The following is a 20,728-nucleotide window of genomic DNA, read 5'->3' as shown; positions in this document are numbered from 1 at the left end:
ATAGCACGATCCAACAGGCCAAGATGAAAAAATTCATATCATTATCCTCTGATGAACATGTACTGGGCATCGCATTAACTAAATGGGCCATGCTTTTTCATGAAATAAACTCAAATTAGTTCCAATTGATGTTGGGGATATTCGGAAATTTACAGATGTGGTTAACTAAATGAACCATCATCCTTGTGGGAGCAGGAAAAAAATTATTGCAAATATTGGAAGATCCTTATTCTACTCTACAGGCTACAACACTAATTCATCACTCCAAACCTAAAGATGGAACAACCATCCTTTCCACTTAAATATGTACAACCACCTGCCACGCATAATTTTAAGTTTTAACCAACGAATCACAGGCTGCTTCGTAAACATGATTTACTTTCACCAAGGACCGGTCTGGGTTCTTCGTAGGCATCGCTTCTTAGCTCCTTGTTGCATATCCACCATCTCAATGACCTATAGCAGTGAAGAGTTTAAGCATGATTTTAGAATATAGAACATTCAAAGGTTGCCAAGTTCAAAGCACATTTTCTAGTGAGGTCGGTCATAATATTTAATACGGCAGAAGAAAAGTTTACAGCTCACGTGGATTGTGCAATTAAGAATGCTTTCAAAAGTAAACCAAGTAGTGCAGTAGGGTACATAATGTAAGATTATGCAAATAACGATGCTTCATGGTGTTTGAGGAGGGTATAACTTAAGTTGTTAGTATATAAATAAAAACAGAGGTGCCAAAGACAACTTCATCACCTGATTTTTCTGCATTTCCATGATTTCTGCCTGCAAACAACCAAAGTACAGACGATAAGAGAATGAATTAAGTACTATTGTGTGCAAATGATAAGGGGTGCATTGAAAGAAAGAAAAGTAAAATACATGTTTCTTCCGCAATTCTTGATTCTCCTCTTTTAGCTTTGCAACTTCTGCTTCCAATTCCATTGTATAAGCCTAGAAGAGAACCCCCCAAAAAAAACCAAAAAAAAAAAAAAAATTAAGAAACTTCAATGCATGTTTGAGACAACAGTAATTTCACTGGTTAAAAGCCACCATGGGATACAACCGTTTTGCTTGATAATAGTTATACCAAAATCAATAAGGTCAAGAATGTCAACCTCAATTAAAGGGTTTTTTTAGGTTCGTATACGATGCACAGCTTCAAACTTCCCATGTTGTTAAACAAATGCTCTATTTAGCTAGTAAAACTTCCCATGTCATGTCAGATGGCTATCAAAATTACCATACTGCAGCATAAATATTCCATGAAGTTTCGGTACGCACCAAGTCACAGATAATAAGAGCAGAAGGTCAATGACTGATAAAACTCATTAAGCCACACAACAAGAGGAAACTGGGTGGGATGGTAATTCTGATTTCTCAACTTTGGAAATTTAATGTGGGTTACGTTTTAATCGACTCGAAAAGCATAAAATTTCAAACAGAAGTTCATTGAGTAGCTAAACGAATTTGAGTAACCTAGAGAATAGATTCACCTGCTTGCGAGCTCGTGATCTTGCAGCTGATTCTCTGTTCTTTATCATTCTCCTTTGCCTCCTCTCAGCAACCTTTTCCACTGCACTGTATTTCCTACCCCTCATGCTTCCATTAAACACATAAGGAACTGGGGAAACTGATGAAGTATCTCCACTGCTCTTCCCAATCCCATCTGACGAAAGCTGGTTAGCAGGTGATCCGGTTCCTAAACCAACCATCCCCATGCCTCCACCTTGCAGTGCACCTGCCTGAATCAGACCATTACTTATTCCCTGATCCCCAATCCCATGCATTCCACTCCGAATTCCAGGACTCCCCAACTGACCGCCACTTTGTAAAGGTATCTGAGCTCCATACCCCACCCCTGTTTGCTTAGGAAAGATTGGTTGTTGGTGTTGGTGCTGCTGAGCCAACTGGTGCTGGTTTGATCTAACTCCATTAACGTTAGGATGCAAATTGGAAGCCTGAATACCAATTTGGTTACCACCATCAGGAATCCTAGTTCCCATCAAATTTGGACCTTTACCACCTTGTTGAAACCCAATTTCAAAACCAGTATTATTCCCACCAAAGAACCCCCCGTTATTAACCTTCCCAGCCAATTGGGTATCCTCTCTTACCACACCAGCCCTCACCAAAAACTCCTCTAAAGTCATCTCTCCTAAAGTTTGCTGCCTTTGTGGCATATTATTAGTGCCTCCTCCACCTCCAATACCGTCTTTCCCCAATGAATACTCCTTTGAAATATCTTTCCAGACTTCATCAACTGTTTTCTGGCTAAGTGTTCTTGGCAGAGTCAAAGAGCCTTGCCTTTGTAACCCTCCATTTCCCTCTAGGACACCACCGGAAGACGCCATTGTTTGAATTTCTTCAGCACTCCAAATGTTCCTCAACAATTCATCCATGTTCATTGACCCAAAATCTTTGCCTATTCCACCCATAGTGCTTTGAAACTCATCAAAGGTTAGAGAATAGATTGACGGCTGTCTAGTTAACAGGTTATTGCCCGGCGGTTTGTTCCCGCCGCAATCACCTGACGGCGGTGGGTTACTTCCAAAGTTCATGTTAGTCCCCATTAAAATCTGTATAAAACAGTGTCAAAGAAATGATCCTAAAAACTATGCTATATAAAAGTCCTTAACTACTACTTCAATGAAAATAAAACAGATAAAATAAATCCCATGCAGTTTGAAAGATTTACATATTTCTATATTTGGGAAGTACACGTTAAAAAAAAAGAGGAAAAACCCAAAAATCAAGATCTATACAGGAATTCTTTAACTAAGAAAAACAATAAAAAAACATAAACACAAAAGGGAAAGTAAAGACCAACTCTTTCTTTTTTTGTTCTGCAAGTGCTAGTAACACCTAACATTCCAATGTGCTCAAGAAATTTAACAAGCCAAATAATTGAAAGATCAGAACACACAATCACGCCCCCCAAAAATTAAAAAAATCAGATACTACATATGAGTCGATTAATTATTCAAAAGAAAACCCAGTTTTCTAAATGAAATAAAAAAGTGGAACACGGCAAAGAGAAGAATGGGCTATAGCTAGCTAGAGAGACAAAGAAACACAGGGCTAAAGTTAGAGAGAGAAATTTAAAAAGGTAATATATTTCACCTTGTTTTTTAGGTTTAATATAATTTGTGCTTCTGGTTGCTTCTTTGGACGGCGTTTGGGGCGCCGTGGAAGCGCCAAGTGTTGATTTGTCTTTTTCATTTTCCCTTTTAAGACATTAAATATATAGGTTTTTTAAATAATTTTTGTGGGGAAGCTAGATTTGGGAGACGTGGACCAATAGAGTAGGGGTAGGAGGATTGTGATGTAAGCTCTGACCAATCATAAGTCGAAAAGTGGGACGATCTGGGCTGTCCACGTTGCGTGCAGTGATTGAACACTTTTGGGTTGGTTTGGTTTGGTTTTGGATTGTAGTGGTATTGTTGGTTGGATAGCGCCGACAAGAGATAAATAGCTAAAGAACAGTAATGGGCAGGCGTTGAATTGGATTCCGGGGGTATTTTCGTCTAAACACAATGTTTGCGTGATGTTTATCCCCCTCTTTTTTTTTTCATAGCCCCGATAAAGCCAATAATTTTTATTTGTTCCTTTATTACATGAGATTCGGGCTGGCTTCTTCATACACGTGATAAAGCGTTGAATTTTATGAATTAAAAATCATTAATTAAATTAAATTTTGGTTATAAAGCATTGATTTTGGTTTTTGGATAACATATTGTTTATTGTTTAATATATTAAAAATATTACTTATTTATAATTTCTTCATACTTTATTTTTTTACAAAATAGAAAAAAAAGGAAGTGTGATGTCAAATATTATTAGCTCTTAGCTTGGACGAGATTCATATTTCTACATATAATTGAGTATGAAGTAAGCCACCAAAAAGACGAAACATATAAAACTAAGCTACCCAAAGACAGGTTATTTACCTAAGAAATAGCACCTTGTCTTCTGAGTTCGTGTGTGGCCAATGGAAGATCCCATTTTTGTATTTGATTAGTTCAAATCAAAGGCAAAAGCATGATGATTGATGAGATAAGATGTGGCAACAATTTACCTATAACAGAAACTACAAACAAGAATTCACCTAATTTTTAGTCAAGAAATAAATACCTTTCTAATTCAGCTATCTCTGTAACATGACTAAGGATGTTTGATTGTAGAGTGATACCATGTTAGCAAAAGACAAAAAACTCTTTATTATATATATATACCTAAATTGCAGGCAAAGAAAGCGAAGAGAAAAGCAGAATTTTATAACATAAGATATGGTTTTGTATTGGTAATGAATACTTGGATGTCTTGTTCCATACTTTAAAGTGAACTACCCAATTCATTAAAATATTGTTTCATTGTCGGAATTAGAAACGACCAACCGTTTCTCTACTTTTCACCTATAAGTGGAAAGTTTCATGAATATGAGAGGTGCATATGTTAATTGGCAATGATTAGCGATTAGCTGAGGTGAAAGCTTGCTATGCCAACACCTAATGGTAAAACAATCAGGAAGAGCTAAAATGATGATAGTGAAGAAGTAAATGGGACAGATATGCAATTCACTATCTCTGCCAGTTTATTAAGTGCAAAGGCTGACTGACATATCCTCCGTTTTAAAGAAAGACATGGTGCAGTCAAAGCAGCATGAGTGTGTGCACATGGCCGCGTTTATGTGTTGAGAGGGACAGAGCAGTAGCAGAGCAAATGGTGAAATCCAGTGATGTATCATGAATTAAGGGTGTGTCAAAGCCATTTAGCAGAGATGGTTTAATATTTTAGGAATATACTTTCCAGAAACTACATCCGGCACTTACTTATACTACCTGCGTTTTTTTTGTTGGGGGGGGGTTTCATTTGCTACTGGGCTTTATAATTTTATACCACAAAAGAACTTAACAAATACATATATACATGGGGAATTTACTCAATATCGAATGGGTTGTCCCACCTGCTACATAGAGGTGATGAAAGCAATCCGTATTGCAAACTTCGACATGTCTAAACATAAGAAAACTAATCCCACACAAAATCAATCCCAAGAGAATTCCGAAACACACGTATCAAAAGTCATGGAGGATCCTCCATACATTTAACAGTATAAAATGTCATGATAACAGACTAGAAATTCCCATAATAGATCTCTATCTAAAACTAAGCATAAATTCATCAACTTTTCTACAGTCTAACCTGCTGTTGGTCAAACACAAAGGTTTTTTAAAAAAAAACTAAAATACATTAAGGGAGATCGTGCTGGAGTATCGGCAGCTTTCCCTAAAAACATACTCAAGGGTCTTAGAAGTCATAACAGTCAGGACGAGATATAATTAAAAGTATTCTCTTTATTAGACATAGAAATGTATGATAGTAGTTGCATCTACTTTTATGTATAAGTTGCTAATGTTCAAGTCTCTAGTCATCAAGAGACCATCCCTGAAGGCCCACGACTCTGGTTGCTCCATTGTCCTAGGCGGGAGCCATCTTTATGAAGTTTGTACCATCCTCTTAAGGGGGTCTTCCAAGCCACCGGGACAAAGGATGGTAGAGGTGTTATGGTGAGACTTGAGAGGGCAAAGAACTCTCCAGGTCCTTCAACAGCTCGAGTATCGCATTAATTGTGGATTGCCCCCAAAAGCCAAAGCATTTCATCGGAGCCAAATTTCCCACGTCATACAAGAAACGATCATAGTCCAAGGAATTTTTGGACTATGGAACCAAGCATTGGAGGTTAAATCCCTGTTTTTCCAACTGGCCAATCTAGTTGGTAAATTAGGGGAGTTAGCAAACACTGCTGCTGACCACCATTATTTAGAGATTTGACATTCCCAAAATAAGTGCTCTATAGTTTCCTGATGAATTGAGGAAAGGGAGAGGGGGCACTAATCTCAAACTTCCATCCCTCTACCTTTAAAATAAAATTTTATCAGTCAAATTTCATTATCCAATACAGTATATGGTTGTCACATGAAAAACGCATATGAAAAATATGAAGTGTTTTGGCAACGGTAAATCTCAGCCGACAACATAGATGGTGAGACCGTGAGAGAACGATTCTTGGTACAGGTTGCCCGCCTTTTGTTTTTGCTTATTTTGCTTTTCTTCTTGTTTTGTTTATTTACTTGGGCCAAATACTGGACCTTGGGTTGATAAATAATAGGAAGTGATTCACATAAAAATAAATTTTCTTCATTTGTAATTAGGGTATGTACTTATTCATAGTAAAAAAGAGAACAAAAAAACACAGTTATTACTTGTTATCTTATGGACATTGAAACCACCAAAAATAATTCCTACAATAAAAATAACTCTAAATAGTAGTAAAAAGTGGTAGTCGGGTCGAGCCCACGACTCCAAACGAACCTACTGAAAAATAAACAAATAAATTAGGGGAATTTTAAAATGTTTAGAAACTAAATAATTGAAACCACATAAATAAATAATTAAATAAATTAGAAATTAAATTGAAAATAAAATTTGAATTTTGTAATCAAAGATAATAAGCCTTAGCCCTAGATTCGGTGGATCCCAAATTTTTGTATCGATCTTTGAAAATTAATTTTCTCCTCCAAATAATAAGTTGGTAATAGCAATTAAGAACGTCCTAACCATCAATTCTTTCTCTCATAGTTGGTTTCGGTACAACCTGCAAACCAACCATTACCAATTATCTAACCGAGATATACGTGTTCCCGATTCAAGATTCTGGCAGCCTTGCGCTCTGAAGAACCCAACTCGAATTAACGACCTCAACTGTGTGTCGTTTAAACCCGATCACTTCTTCCTTGATTTGTTGTTGGAGATCCGAATACAGCACGACCGACTCATTTCTCCAACTGTCAGCAAACACGACTCCAACCCAACGTGCACATTTTGACTTGAAATCAAGTTAACTTTAAGGGATAAGTTGTCAATCCCAATACTTAGGAAAAATATAAATACTGATTGGAAGGATTTTTAGTGTGGATACGTATCTCACAATTTTCGACTGGAAAGAACACCGGCCTAAAGCTAAGATGGAATTTAGTGAAACATGGATTTAATCATATTTTGGTTGGCTATGATTGGATTTGTACGAAAGATTGTGGAAATGGGAAAGAAAAGGACTTGGAAGACATTTAGACAAAATTTGAAAGAACAAAGAATTGGAAATGAAGTAACACAATGTTACGCACCAAATTTGAGAAAAGAAAATAATTCTATTCAATTCCAAATTGAAATCAAAATGTAAAATTAAAGGTGTCTTTCCTAAGTATATTAAAGCCCTATTTATATACATGGTATGTACTAATTTTGGCTTTAACCACTTCAACATATAATTAAAATTAAAAAAAAAATAAAATAATATTTTTTCTATTTTTGACTTTTACAAAGTCAAAAGAATCTGATGAGTCCTTGACTTTTACCACATTTTTTATTCAGCCTCATTTCATTGATTATGTTTCAATTTAGTCATTTTCTGTTCGTTTTTTACTATTAGTGTCCCAATTGCATCCCTAACAAGATTAAAACATAAAAACACTAATTCAGCAGGAATAAATTTAAAAATTAACTGAATTAAACACAAAAATCATGCAAATTAACATGTTATCATTCTCTCATTCTCTAGTATCTAAGCTTCAAAGTAAATCCCTCTTTTTTAATTTCTCAATTTGTAAATTTTACTATGTATATTCTTTTTTTTTTTCTCTTTTAAACAAGTTATACACATATAGTGTCATTAAGTAAATATTTATATATTTTTTGTGTGGTAAATATTTTTAAAATATATTTTTATTGAAATCAAAATTTAGTATTAATACAATTTTAATTCATATGTGCAATATATAAATATACTTTAATTTATGCTACAATGTTATGAATTCTTTTTTTTCAAACTGTACATCTTCACAATTTTAAGTTAATATGCATTTTTTTTGAATGTATTTATGTAATAGACTCAATCAAAACATGAGAACATAATGGTTAAATAATATTATTAGTCCCTGTAATTTGTAGAGATTATGGATTTAGTCTCTCTACTTTAATTTGATCAATTTTAGCCTTTGTACTTTTCGAATTTTTAAAATTTTAATCCTACCCCAATCAATAGCAATTAAGTTCGTTTGGTTCTGTGTAATTACTAGTCTTGTATTATACATATAGTTGTAGATTTACTTCATATTCTCCAATTGGATTATTTTAAATCTCGATATTTTTTGAATTTTAAAATTTCAGTCTTAATGCAAATAACAATCGTTAATAGGTTAATGAGATTTTTAATGACTAATAGTGGAAATAACAAGTTGACATAACATTACACATATGATAATATGTTTTTCACATTAGATTTTGGAAATAACAAAACTTAATGAATTTAATAATTATCGTTTAACGAGGATTGAAATTTTGAAATTCGAAAAGTACATAAACTAAATCCAAAACTTTCGTAAAATATAGAGACTAATAACATAATTTAATAAAAAAACATACATGGTGGATTAATTCAATATTGGTTAATAAAATATTATTGAAAATTATTATTATTAAATATCTAATTCAAATATTTGTTAAGAATAAAGATTATTGAAAATATTAAAATACATGAATATTATCTTTTATTTAACAAATCTAACTTTATAAAGTAACATTACATTCTTAAGAAAGTGTTGAATATATGAGATGTGTTAATGTAACTTCTCCAAAATTTTAGTTAAAAGTTTCCAAATATTCTCATCAATTACATTTTATTTAAATCATAATTTGGGAAAATACCAAACACCCACTTAAATCGGAGGGATAACACGTTTAGACACACTCATTCTCCTTATTTGTTAAACAATTTTGAACATTACTTCATTATAAATATATTTCTTTGAAATTTATTATTTCCGATTTTTTGTTACTTAACAATAGGTTTCCAATTTAGTTAAGAAATAACTAAAAAAATTATATTTAAAAATCCAAGGTATTATGATTGAATTGGATCTGCCACAATTTAATTTTATATATTATTTAAAAATTATTATTAGTAAAAAAATGGAAATAATAAAATTTTAAAAGTTTTGAGGGAAGTAGTTTTCAATTTTATATTTTTTGTTTATGGAAAAATGGTTGAATTTGATAAAAAAATTAATTAAAAGTTAAAACTAGGAAAATAATGGCGATGATACTTTAATTATTGTATATATACCAATGTAGTCAGTTCTACGCTGATTTTAGTTGCATTGACCAGTGTGCACTATTCCACCTAATTCTACATTGGTGAAAATTTTAACTTGATTGTATTGACTCACCCTACTGAATTCTAGTCTCATTGCATGAATAGTTAAAAAAAATATTAATATTTTAACAATTTTTAGTAATAAATAATAAAAATTTTAACCTTTAAAATTTAGTAATTTTAAACTAAAAAATTTAAATTTTAAAATAAAAAAATTAATAAATACTAAAAGAAGTAAATAATTTATATAACGAACAAACGAAATAGAAAAAAAAGGTTTAATTCCTAAAAGCTTCGTAAACATGTTATCTTATATGTTTTGTACAGGATGATTTTGTTGTTTATAATTTTAGTGTTTAATGTATGAAACAATTTTTTCCTTATTTATTTTGGATTTGTTGAATGATGAATTTTTATTTATAGGTATTTTATATAATTGATAAATCATTTGAGGGAAGTAAGTAAAGTAGTACCGTTGACCCCAAGAGTTCCATATGTTAATCGGCAATTATATGGGATGATGAAAGCAGTATCAACTTGGATTTGATTAAGAATGTTTGCTTTGTAATTTTTAGTCAAAGGATTCAAAATGATACTAGTCCTGGCGTAATGCAGAAATGTCAAAGGAAGAGAAAACTGTGTGGTTTACTTGTATCATATCAACGTCAATTTCAAGTCATTTTCGTAATAGTAATACTATTTCTAGCGTTGAATACGCTAGATTAATATCCACAACCCAGAGTTCCTTTTTCTTTCTCCTTCAGAAAGAAAAGGTGTGCGAAGACTTGAACAGTATGTCTCGAATCTCATATTTCCTCCTGCTTTTGCTATTAATAATGAGAACAATCGCTGAATCAAATGGCAAAGATGAGGGGGAATGCGCAATGAAACATGACGGAAGCAGGGAATAGCAATGGAAATGGCCGTCCAGGATTTTCATCATTTAACTTGCTCAATCCACCTGGTTTTGCGCTTCAAAGATTCACAAGGAAGCTCAGCTCGAGCAGCTTCTTCTGGTAAATCTTTTTAATATCCTAAACTGCATTGCTTCCTCTTTAGCACATAAAATTACGTCAGGGATGGTTAGTTTCGCCAGATTATGAGAATTTTGGGCTTGCAAGATAAAACAAAAACTATAGGTCCAATACCATACTTATAAGTCTGATAAATATACCTTACCCATCTTATCAACGTTATTATCGGTGTATGTGAGGATCAACATGTTGTTGGTTAGATTACCAGAATTGTGTTTGATTTTTTCAAACTAATTTTAAGTTTTGAGTTTTTTAATTATATTGATTTTAATTTATTATTTAGTAACTTTTTTTTTCATAAATATTTTAAAAATTCAAATAAATAAAAAATAATTAATAACTCTTATTTACAATCTTAGTTAAATTATTTTTATTATTTAAATATAAATTAAATAAAATTCAATTGTTGTAACGATATTTTAACTCGTGTTTCAAAACCTTGGTGTTTGGATGGATTTGGGTTTGGTGACTTTTGATTATCATCAGGGGTTGTTGCGCTAAGTTAGGACAATTACATGTTTACCAATCGTCTCATACCATGTAAGCAATGATGTAATTTGGAGCTTTGATACTACTGAGTTCTTGACCATAGCTATAACACAATTTAAATACTACATCTATTGCAGCGTTGGAGCTCATTGGTAGCGAAGAAGTGGAAGCAATCATCGGAACAATTACACCGCCAGAAGCAACTCTAGTATCTGAAATCGAAAAGGCCACCAGGGATATGCCTATTATATCCCTAACTTCTTCACCATCCATCTTACCAACATACCAGTTGCCCTTCTTCCTCCAAATGGCTAATGACATCAAGGTCAACATACAATGCATTGCTGCCATCGTAAACTACTTCCGATGGAGAAAGTGACTGTAATTTACCAAGATAACAATGATTTTATTACTGATTCTGTTATAACTCTGCTTTCTGACTCACTTAGAGTTGTTGGTTCAGAGATTGATCATCATTTATCTTTCCCTCCTCAATCATCTGTCTCGGAACATAATGGTGCCATCAAACAAGAGCTCAGGAAGCTGAGGAGCAATAGCAACAGGGTCTTCATTCTAGTACAGTCCTCTATACGGTTCGCTATCTCGCTTTTCGAGAAGGCTAAACAAATGGGGATGATGGAAAAATGATATGTATGGATTGTCGGCGATGAAATCGCCAGCCTTCTTTATTCTATTGATTCTTCAGCTCTTTATAACATGCATGGCGTGCTCGGTTTCAGAACCAGTTTCATCTGACTCTAGCAAGTCTTTTAGACGGTTCAAAACAAAATTCCGAAAGCACTACGGGACAAGATACGCTGAAGAAGAAGAGTATTCGAACCCAAGTATTTATGCCCTGCGAGCTTATGATGCAGCTTCGACAGTTGCTGAAGCCATGGACAAATCACCAGCTAATGCCACATCCAAAGAATTGTTTAAACAAATATTATCAAGTAACTCTGAAGGTTTAAGCGGAAGAATAAGATTCAGAAATACCACATTATTGAAACATCTTCCAACCTTTCAGGTCATTAATGTGGTAGGTAAAAGCTACAGAGAGGTTGCAATTTGGTCACCACAATTAAGGTTCATGGAAAACTCCAACAGACATGAAGGAGAGAACACTACGTTTGGCAACATGACCATGAAAGAATTAGGCCCGATTTATTGGCCTGGCGGCTTACAAACTGTTCCAAAGGGATGGACTTCTTTTGAATTTGACGAGGACAAGCCACTGAAAATTGGGGTTCCTGCTGTTGTTCCAATAGGGTCGGAAGCGTGTAAATTATTATACTAAAAAATCACACAAAGTTCAATTCCCAGGGAAGAGAGGTGGATTACATGGATCTCTTAAATACCAAGCATTTTCTTAATCAGAATATCCCTTCTATAGTAATTTAATAGCACAATTAAATACTACTATTATACCCTCAAATATTGAAAGAAAATTAGGACAAGAAAAAACACAAGAGTTTTAACGAGGTTCGGTAAATTATACCTACATCCTCGGGCACTAACACCAGATGATAACTTTATTATCTCCAAAATATTACAAACAAATAGAATTCCTTAAGAATTCTCAAATGGGAGAAGAGAGAAAACTAAGAGAGAAAGATTGGTTGGGATAGTTAAAATGAGAAATGGTTAGACCTATTTATAATTGAGGTTTAGGGACTAACTTGAAAATAGCCTAAAAAATTAGGGACCAAAATTACAATTATCTCTTTCAACTTTAAACAACTTGCTAACTATTTTTTTCTTTCCGTGCCAATTGCAACTCCCACTATTTTTGACTTTTTTCAACACTTACCTTATTTGACTTTTCAACACCTGCCAGGGGAGCCTTTAATCAGTTCGTTAAAGTGAGTTACGACCAAGGCATTAATGGTTCATATGTCACAGGATTCTCAGTTGAAGTGTTTGAAGCTGTTGTCAAACGCCTTCCTTATCAATTACCTTACGTGCTGGTTCCGTTTTATGGCTCATATGATGATATGGTGGAACAAGTCTATAGCAAGGTCAGGTTTCTTCCTTTCACCATGCTATAGCTATCTATAATCTTCCAACTGTGCTTGGTGAACACTGATAGATTCATGTAAACTTGATAGGGCTTAGATGCAGAAGTTGAAGATACAGAAATAATGGCATATCGATATCAATACGCAGAGTTTTCACAGCCATACCTTGAATCCGGACTTATTATGGTAGTGACTGCAAAACCAGACAAGTCAAAAGAACGGTGGGTGTTCTTGGAGACATTTACAAGGAGAATGTGGCTGATAACTATAGCAATGCAAACTTTCATAGGATTTGTTATTTGGCTAATTGAACATGCGGAGAACCCTAATCTCACGAGGTTTGGGGCAGTACTTTGGTTCTCTATCACTGTTTTATTCTTTGCACACAGTAAGCTCAGTTAAAAGTCATTTAAGTTCTAAATATGTTCCATTTAGCTTCATTAGAGAAGTCTGAGATATATGATCACATGCAGGAGAACCATTAAGGAGCAATTTATCTAGATTTGTGCTGGCACCATGGTTGTTTGCAATTCTAATCATATCGGCAAGCTTCACCGCAAGTCTTACCTCCATGTTGACAATCTCACACCTCCAACCATCTGTTTCAGACATTGACACACTTTTGAGAACAAATGCAAGCGTTGGATGTAATGGGAATTCATTTATCGTTGGGTATTTGATCAATGTGTTGGGTTTTAAGCCAAAGAACATCAGGAAAATCGATTCCATTAATGACTATCCGGATGCATTTAGAAATGGAGATATTCAAGCTGCTTTCTTTGTTGTGCCTCATGCAAAAGTCTTCCTTGCCAAGTACTGTAAAGGGTTCACCATGACAGGACCTACCTTCAAGCTTGGTGGTTTTGGCTTTGTAATTAATTCCTACCACTTTCCATATACTGTCGATTTTCCATTGATGAATCTTTTGTAAAATATATTTTTGTCTGCTTTAGGTGTTCCCGAAAGGTTCTCGTTTGGCATTTGAGTTTTCGGAGGCATCCTAAAAGTGATAAAAAATGGAGAAATGCTGCGATTAGAAGAATATTTGCTCATCTCTAACAACTCATGTTCACAATCTACGGGCGTGAGCGACGGATCAAGCTCAAGCTTAGGTCCTCGCCCATTCGCTGGCCTGTTTATCTCGGCCTTTGCTTTCCTAGTGGCTACAGTGCGCCTGGCAAGAAGACACCAACATTCATACGGGCCAAGCTAAATGGAGTCCGAACATGTGCATTTACATTTCTGACAAATTGTACCCAATTTGTCGAATTTCGGTTCTTCCAGGGAAATCCCATCCGCCAAACAAATAGTCAAGCTAATATTTTAATGACAAAAATTAACATCTAGTTGGAAATTTCAGAAACATTACTGTACATATATATATATCCATGTCTTTTTTTGTGAATAAAAGTAATTAATATCAATCAATTTCATTTATTTTTCTTTTTTCATACGAGAATCTTTCCGAATATTAAGGTAAAAGTTACATTGAGTTAATAAACTTGTAAATAAATACTTGCTATTTTGTTCCGCTTAAGCTATAGTTAGTTGCAATTTTTTTTAAAGTAATATTATTTTCTAAGGCTTCGTTTGAATGGGCGATTGACTGCGATGATGTGTGCTTAGTTTACTTTTTGTCTCACACTACAATATCACTACAGTATCTAATCTCACCGCTATGGTTGTTTTTAAACTAATCACAACTAAATACACTACCCATCCAAACTCACCCTAAAAAATAAACCAATCCAAACTCACCCTAAAAAACAAAGTATAGAGCGATGACATAATTACAAATGTCCTTCTTCCTTTTTTTGTTACTGAAATTGAAAATAGATTAGAAATAGAGGAATTGAAGCATAATTTTTATTACCGTGATTAAACGTAGAATTAGGCCTTTTCAGAAAAACCACGTGGCATGTTGCTGTTAAATTGAAGCACTTTGACGCACACAACATGACAGAGTCAGAGACCATTCCAGGACCATGTCGGATGTCGAGTTGATATCGATCATACCAAATTCATCCCCTTCTTCCGCTCGCCTAACCCACGCGCGTCAACATCAATCTCCTTTTTCCTCCATTCCACGCGAATTCATTTCTCTGCCGGACTCATTTTTCACGTTCCACACACCACGAAAACACCCACCGCCCACACCGTAATAATAATTCCTCAATTTTCTCCACCGTTTATATTAAAACCAGAACGCGTATTTTCACGCGCACATATAAAACGTACGTTAGATCTCCGCCGACACTGTACAGTCGCCAGTTCATAAAATCTACACCAAATTGCGCGCACCTTTTTCTTTTTCAATTTTTTGCTCTAATCTTAAAAGAAAAAGGAAGAGGTTTCCTAGCAGGCATTCAGTTTACAGGTGGAAAACGATGGCGTTGATTACACTCAACTCCCAAATATAAAGTCTCAAAAGGAAAATTAAACCTTCGAAAAGCCTGAACAGATAGAAACAATAGCAGTAGCAATCTTAACAGTTACAGACAGCCTTGCAATGCAAAGCTGTATGTGAATTTATATCTGTAAAACAAATCTGGCGCGCGCCCAGGCACAGGCTCACGCCTTAAACATTTGGTGGTTCATTTTTTTAAAAGAATAATTTGTAAATCCTTTTGCTCTTCTTTGAGTCATTTTCACAAGCAAATAACAAGTGACAGCTCCTAGATCTCTCCTCGATACTGTGTCACCAAACAAGCTTCATTTAACAGCTTTTTACCGTTGTATTTGGAATGGTTATTATTACTTAATTTTTTTGATTTAAAGTTGAAAGTTGGTATTTGGTGAAAATAGAAAACCTTCAATTAGAACTTTTTCGAGGAAAAATGGACGGTGGAGATGGGACGGTGAGATTAGGAGCTTTGAATTTGAAAGCTGGTCGAGGCGTAGATTTGGATCCAGATGTCTCCGTTTCCTCGCCGGTAACCAGGCAAAAAGCTGCCGCCGCCAAACAATTTATAGAGAATCATTATAAGAACTATTTGCAAGGATTGCAAGAACGTAAAGAAAGGTAAATTTTGGTCCGTACTTCTGTTCCATTTATAATATCCACGTGCTTCTTTATTCTCATTCTTACTATTATTTGCAAATGCAAATTATTGTAGTTGAATTCATTTGTTTTAGGTCATTATTGAAAATTTGATGTTAATCAATGGATGTGGTTAGCTTTGATGGAATTTGCTGTAAGGTTTTTGAGAATTCAAATTAAGGTAGCTTTATTTGGATATTAACTGTTGCTCTTTTAAGACGGCGAGCACTGCAAAGGAGAGCCGAGGAAGCTCAGATTTCAAGTGAGGAGCAAAAAGAGATGATGAGGAATTTGGAAAGGAGAGAAACTGAATACATGAGGCTACAAAGACGTAAAATCGGAATTGATGATTTCGAACAATTAACTGTAATTGGAAAAGGTGCATTTGGAGAGGTATATTTCATAGGCTTGTTACATTAATGCTCTTTATCCTTGGTTCAAATTTTCAGTGGAATTTTTAACCTGTTGCCATTCTGCAGAACAAGAAATTGCTAACCTATATAATCATATGGCTTTGCACTTACTACCGTATATCTGTAACAAATGCAGGTTAGATTATGTCGTGCTAAAAGTACGGGAGAGATTTTTGCCATGAAGAAGTTAAAGAAATCAGAAATGCTTAGTCGTGGACAGGTAACCCATAAAAATGAATGGATAGTTTCGAAATAGTATTGCATTTATTGATTATGCCAATTTCTTTTATCACAGGATTTGTATTTCATTTTTGTTTTAATTTCTAGTTTAATCATATGAATGCAAAAATTGCTAGAATACCTGAACATGACCAGTAGCTTCTTTAGGGATGCCTTTAATGCAGGAATATTTGCATGGTTATTGCCTTCTTTTTCTTTCAAATCCGCCTTTAGTTTTGGTAGTATGGTATTATTGAATCCCAATCCCATGCATAGGCAGTTAGCAAATACTCGCTTCATCTTAAAAACATCTTGATTTCACAGGCTTTGGTTAAGTTCTTTTTGGAACCTTCTCACGCATTCATTGGGATCATGACACAAACCCACAGATTAGTTTAAAGTGTTATCTTTACTTTTCACTTTATTTTTTCTGCAAGGTTGAGCATGTTCGTTCCGAGAGAAACTTACTTGCTGAGGTTGATAGCCGGTGCATTGTAAAGATGTTCTATTCTTTTCAAGATTCTGATTTCTTATACCTTATTATGGAGTATTTGCCTGGTGGTGACATCATGACACTATTGATGAGAGAAGATATTCTATCTGAAGACGTTGCGCGTTTCTATGTAGCAGAGAGCATTTTGGCTATTCATTCAATTCACCAACACAACTATATTCATAGGTATTGCATTTTGCTAACATGTTTGCAAAATTACTAGGTGAGTGTTTCAGTGGCTGGACCTGGATTTTCCTCAATGTATGTGCATTTTAGTCAATGTGAGAGGATAGCCATGGCTAGCCACAAGGTTTTCATACATTCTGCTTGGCCTGGAGGAAAGCGGGGTTAATTAGATACTTAAAATGCTTGAAACTTGAATGGTGTCTTTAAATATGTTTACCCTCTATGATGTTTTGTAGGGACATTAAACCGGACAACCTGATTCTAGATAGGAATGGGCATTTGAAGCTTTCAGATTTTGGCTTGTGTAAACCTCTAGATGGAAAATATTCAACAATATTGTTGGAGGATGAAGATTTAACTTCTATGGAATATACTAATGAAGCTGAGGTCCAGTCGCGCTCTGAAAGAGCCCCTTGGTTGATGCCAAAAGAACAGCTACAACAATGGAAACGAAATCGCCGTGCATTGGTATTATCTTTATCTATCTGCAGTTACTTACATACAAATAACTTTTTACTTTACTGATTTTACATTTGTTAATCAGGTAAGTTACTTTCATTCAGTAACAGTTAACTTCTGGTTTTTGCAGGCTTATTCAACTGTTGGAACTCTTGATTACATGGCTCCTGAAGTTCTTTTAAAGAAGGGTTATGGTATGGAGTGTGATTGGTGGTCTCTAGGGGCAATCATGTATGAGATGCTCATTGGCTATCCTCCATTTTGTTCTGATGATCCTCGGATAACATGCCGCAAGGTGGCACCAAGTTTGTCATTCTAAGTTATTCTGTTACCCTCCTTTGTCCACTAGATACTAATCTTTCTCTCTTTGCATAGATAATCAATTGGAGAACCTGTTTGAAATTCCCTGAGGAACCAAAAATATCTGCCGAGGCTAAGGATTTAATTTGTCACCTGCTCTGTGATGTTGAAACACGCCTGGGCACCAGAGGAGTAGAAGAACTGAAGGTAAGTATTTTCAATGACATATAAATGTTCATTAGCATAAGTGTCATATATTAAAGTTCAGACAGTTCCATATATGTTTCTCATACCTGGTTTTGTTGCAAAATACTCTAGCAGTAACGACAAGTACACACTGATTCTCCTGACAAAAGGCTGCATCTAGATCTTAATTATGTAGATTGGTAAACTAGTTGCACCATTATGTAGATTGACAAACTATTAGCATTATCTGTTTGTGCAATACTTAATGTATTAGATCAATTTGTTCATTTTCTTGGTTTGAGATCATTAGCGTTTGTTGAATATTTATCAGGTGCATCCATGGTTCGAAGGTGTTCAATGGGAAAAACTTTATGAAGTTGAAGCTGCATATAAGCCAACAGTCAATGGAGACTTGGACACTCAAAATTTTGAGAAGTTCCCCGAAGTGAGTACTCTGAATGTTGATGCATCTGATTCATATCCTTTTGATGGGGCAATTAAGTATTTACAACTCTTACTTGGAGTAATTTAAACTCAGTAAAGCCTGTTTTACATGGCGGATATTAATATGTCTAGAAATTTGTAGGCTGGTAGCTGCTTCCTTTTGTTTTGGTTGAAAGGTGGTGTAACAATTTTGATTACCTTCTTGTTGGTCCTTAATGTTTTTTAATATAAGTTCGGAATTCCTTTTGTCTTTCTTTAAAGTTACTTCTAATACATTTTTAGTAAAACTAATTTTGCAATTTCTTGCTTTTTCGTAGATTGATATCCCTCCCTCCGCAATACCACAAGTGGGACCTTGGAGGAAGGTAAAACACCTTTGCTCAATTTTTTGTTTATTTCCTAGAAAGCATTCGCCACTCTATTTTAGTAAATTGATTCTGAAAATTGTTTACTTTGTTTTTGTTTATTTGATTGCGCAGATGTTGACATCAAAAGATACCAATTTCATAGGATTTACTTTTAAGAAATCAGATATCGCTAAATCACTTGAAAGTTCAGGTATACTTCTGTACACGTACTTGGGAGTGATTTGTAACTCCCATGTAGTAACATTATTTCGTGGGATTCATAAGGTTGGTGTGTCGCTAAAGCTACTTGATGACGGGCAGTGCAATTCTTTTTTTCTTTTTCTTTTTTTCATGATAGCAGTTCAGAAATGCTTTTGCGACTGGTTTTCGCACAGCAGCTATGAATATGATAACTGTACAAACAGAGAATTTTATGACAGACTTCGTGAGTTGCCACACATGTTACTATTTGGGATTAGACTTAATAATTTAGGTATGCATTACAGGTACTGACAGGACAGCCAGCGGCCCTTCAAAGGCCCCATCTCTTATTTCCTTGCTAGGTATGATATTTTCTCATTGGAGAATACTGAGAATACCCGATTTATTATATTCGTGTATGGTTGGTTGCTGGTTGATCAAAACGTATATATGCCTCATTATCCAGCATTAGAACACACATACTTGCTATGCACGAGATCGGATTTGTTCTGTATACTATATTGTTTTTGTTCTCTTTCCCCTTTTCTCTAAGTAAGCAAAATATCTGAATTCCATTTGCCCTAAAACCTGTCTATAATATCTAGAATAGTTGTTTAGCATAGGACAAATTGGAACGATCGTGTGTGGATTCCTCCCCACTTTCCTCTTGTGTAGCAAAACATCAGATTATGAATTGATTGTTTATGGAAAAATCATCTCCATATATGATGACATAACTGTTTTATCTTTGCAAAATAGAGGGTTCATTTGACAATCAATTAGTTCCTTTCAATTGAAACAGGTCAGATTGATCTTCAAGAAACAGTGATACCAGAGGGTGAACAAAATGCAGAAACAGGAGGAAACTTGAATCAGACAGAACATAGTCTGTCTGTCTGATACCTTTTGTTTTCATCTCATGAAGAACAACACTCAGTAAGCCAAAGCCCAAAGGGTTGCTAGCTATCATATGAGATTGAATTTGTGATGAACTGGTTCTTGGAAGGAAGACATTAATAAGGTCAGGTGGAAGGAAGTCATCTTGACCACTATATTTTGGTCTTCTTTCTCCAAAAAAGTGTTGTGTATAAGCTGCTGCTTTAAAACCCAAAATTATGTTGAATCCATTTTTGTCTGTAAAATAAATACTACATTAAACTTTTTTATAAACAGCTTCATTTGTCTATCCAAATTTTAGATGATATAGATAGGTGGTTGTTAGACACTAATAATAACATATCTACAACAATATTTGAATATTTTAAAATTTCAAAATTAAAAAATCATAATATATTAATAATATTAATTAGTGAGAATTAGATGGTAGATTTAATAGAATTTAAAAAAAGAATTTAATATAGTTTTATATAAAGTTAAACGTTATTGAAATAATATATTAATTAAAATATATTATTTTTATTTCACTTAAGAATTGAATTAATTTTATTAAAATTTTAGGCAAAATATTCTTATAGATAACTAATTTAATAAAGAGTATATTTCATATTTTATAAGAGTAATTGGTATAAATGAAAAAGTTTTATAAAGGTTAAAAATAAAATATGATAAATCAGTTATACAACAAATTTAGTTGTTGTAATGAAATGATGTTATAGCTATTAGGTCATAGGTGTTATAGAATCCATCATATTGAATTTTTTGAGATTTGGATGTTAAAATGGAATTTGAGA

General features: G+C 34.3%; 4 protein-coding genes across 6 annotated transcripts; 3 read left to right on the top strand and 1 right to left on the bottom strand.

Annotated features, from left to right (window-relative positions):
* Nucleotides 1-93: 93 nt before the first annotated feature.
* On the bottom strand, nt 94-3,231 carry LOC107958128 (ABSCISIC ACID-INSENSITIVE 5-like protein 5). The gene is made up of 5 exons (XM_016893804.2): nt 3,118-3,231; nt 1,491-2,573; nt 877-948; nt 751-780; nt 94-456 (listed from the first exon to the last, which is right to left on the bottom strand). Exons 1-5 carry the CDS (start codon nt 3,214-3,216, stop codon nt 382-384), a joined length of 1,359 nt encoding a protein of 452 aa, XP_016749293.2. The 5' UTR covers nt 3,217-3,231; the 3' UTR covers nt 94-381.
* Nucleotides 3,232-9,814: 6,583 nt separating this feature from the next.
* On the top strand, nt 9,815-12,052 carry LOC121229461 (glutamate receptor 2.5-like). 2 transcript variants are annotated; one of them, XM_041113882.1, is made up of 2 exons: nt 9,815-10,224; nt 10,869-12,052. In XM_041113882.1, exon 2 carries the CDS (start codon nt 11,381-11,383, stop codon nt 12,026-12,028), a length of 648 nt encoding a protein of 215 aa, XP_040969816.1. In that variant the 5' UTR covers nt 9,815-10,224; nt 10,869-11,380; the 3' UTR covers nt 12,029-12,052. Both variants share the same exon structure in this region, with proteins under 2 accessions (XP_040969816.1, XP_040969817.1).
* Nucleotides 12,053-12,364: 312 nt separating this feature from the next.
* On the top strand, nt 12,365-14,182 carry LOC107960724 (glutamate receptor 2.9-like). Its single transcript, XM_041111894.1, has 4 exons — nt 12,365-12,374; nt 12,634-12,749; nt 12,840-13,137; nt 13,223-14,182. The coding sequence occupies exons 1-4, from the start codon at nt 12,365-12,367 to the stop codon at nt 13,678-13,680; spliced, it is 882 nt and encodes a 293-aa protein (XP_040967828.1). The 3' UTR covers nt 13,681-14,182.
* A 676-nt stretch (nt 14,183-14,858) lies between these two features.
* LOC107958124 (serine/threonine-protein kinase tricornered) lies at nt 14,859-20,223 on the top strand. 2 transcript variants are annotated; one of them, XM_016893800.2, is made up of 12 exons: nt 14,859-15,771; nt 16,008-16,182; nt 16,339-16,422; nt 16,859-17,100; nt 17,337-17,568; nt 17,690-17,854; nt 17,935-18,066; nt 18,377-18,490; nt 18,807-18,854; nt 18,969-19,047; nt 19,343-19,399; nt 19,840-20,223. In XM_016893800.2, exons 1-12 carry the CDS (start codon nt 15,587-15,589, stop codon nt 19,935-19,937), a joined length of 1,611 nt encoding a protein of 536 aa, XP_016749289.1. In that variant the 5' UTR covers nt 14,859-15,586; the 3' UTR covers nt 19,938-20,223. The 2 variants fall into 2 exon arrangements, with proteins under 2 accessions (XP_016749289.1, XP_040969815.1); XM_041113881.1 differs by having other exon boundaries at nt 15,631-15,771; nt 15,885-16,182.
* Nucleotides 20,224-20,728: the final 505 nt, after the last annotated feature.

This window comes from Gossypium hirsutum, chromosome A05 (assembly GCF_007990345.1).
Source record: "Gossypium hirsutum isolate 1008001.06 chromosome A05, Gossypium_hirsutum_v2.1, whole genome shotgun sequence".
Lineage (NCBI taxonomy): Eukaryota > Viridiplantae > Streptophyta > Magnoliopsida > Malvales > Malvaceae > Gossypium > Gossypium hirsutum.
Note: the sequence above shows the minus strand (reverse complement) of the source record. Positions and strands in the feature narration are given on the sequence as shown.

Excerpts from the sequence above, each read along its gene's own strand:
- LOC107958128 (XM_016893804.2), bottom strand. The coding sequence starts at position 3,216 with ATGAAAAAGACAAATCAACACTTGGCGCTTCCACGGCGCCCCAAACGC. Across the intron at positions 781-876 it reads AAGAATTGCGGAAGAAACAT|GCAGAAATCATGGAAATGCA; the intron begins GTATTTTACTTT and ends GGTTGTTTGCAG. Across the intron at positions 457-750 it reads TGGAAATGCAGAAAAATCAG|GTCATTGAGATGGTGGATAT; the intron begins GTGATGAAGTTG and ends TCACTGCTATAG.
- LOC121229461 (XM_041113882.1), top strand. The coding sequence starts at position 11,381 with ATGTATGGATTGTCGGCGATGAAATCGCCAGCCTTCTTTATTCTATTG.
- LOC107960724 (XM_041111894.1), top strand. Across the intron at positions 12,750-12,839 it reads TGGAACAAGTCTATAGCAAG|GGCTTAGATGCAGAAGTTGA; the intron begins GTCAGGTTTCTT and ends TAAACTTGATAG. Across the intron at positions 13,138-13,222 it reads TGTTTTATTCTTTGCACACA|GAGAACCATTAAGGAGCAAT; the intron begins GTAAGCTCAGTT and ends GATCACATGCAG.
- LOC107958124 (XM_016893800.2), top strand. The coding sequence starts at position 15,587 with ATGGACGGTGGAGATGGGACGGTGAGATTAGGAGCTTTGAATTTGAAA. Across the intron at positions 17,569-17,689 it reads AACGAAATCGCCGTGCATTG|GCTTATTCAACTGTTGGAAC; the intron begins GTATTATCTTTA and ends TGGTTTTTGCAG. Across the intron at positions 18,067-18,376 it reads GAGGAGTAGAAGAACTGAAG|GTGCATCCATGGTTCGAAGG; the intron begins GTAAGTATTTTC and ends AATATTTATCAG.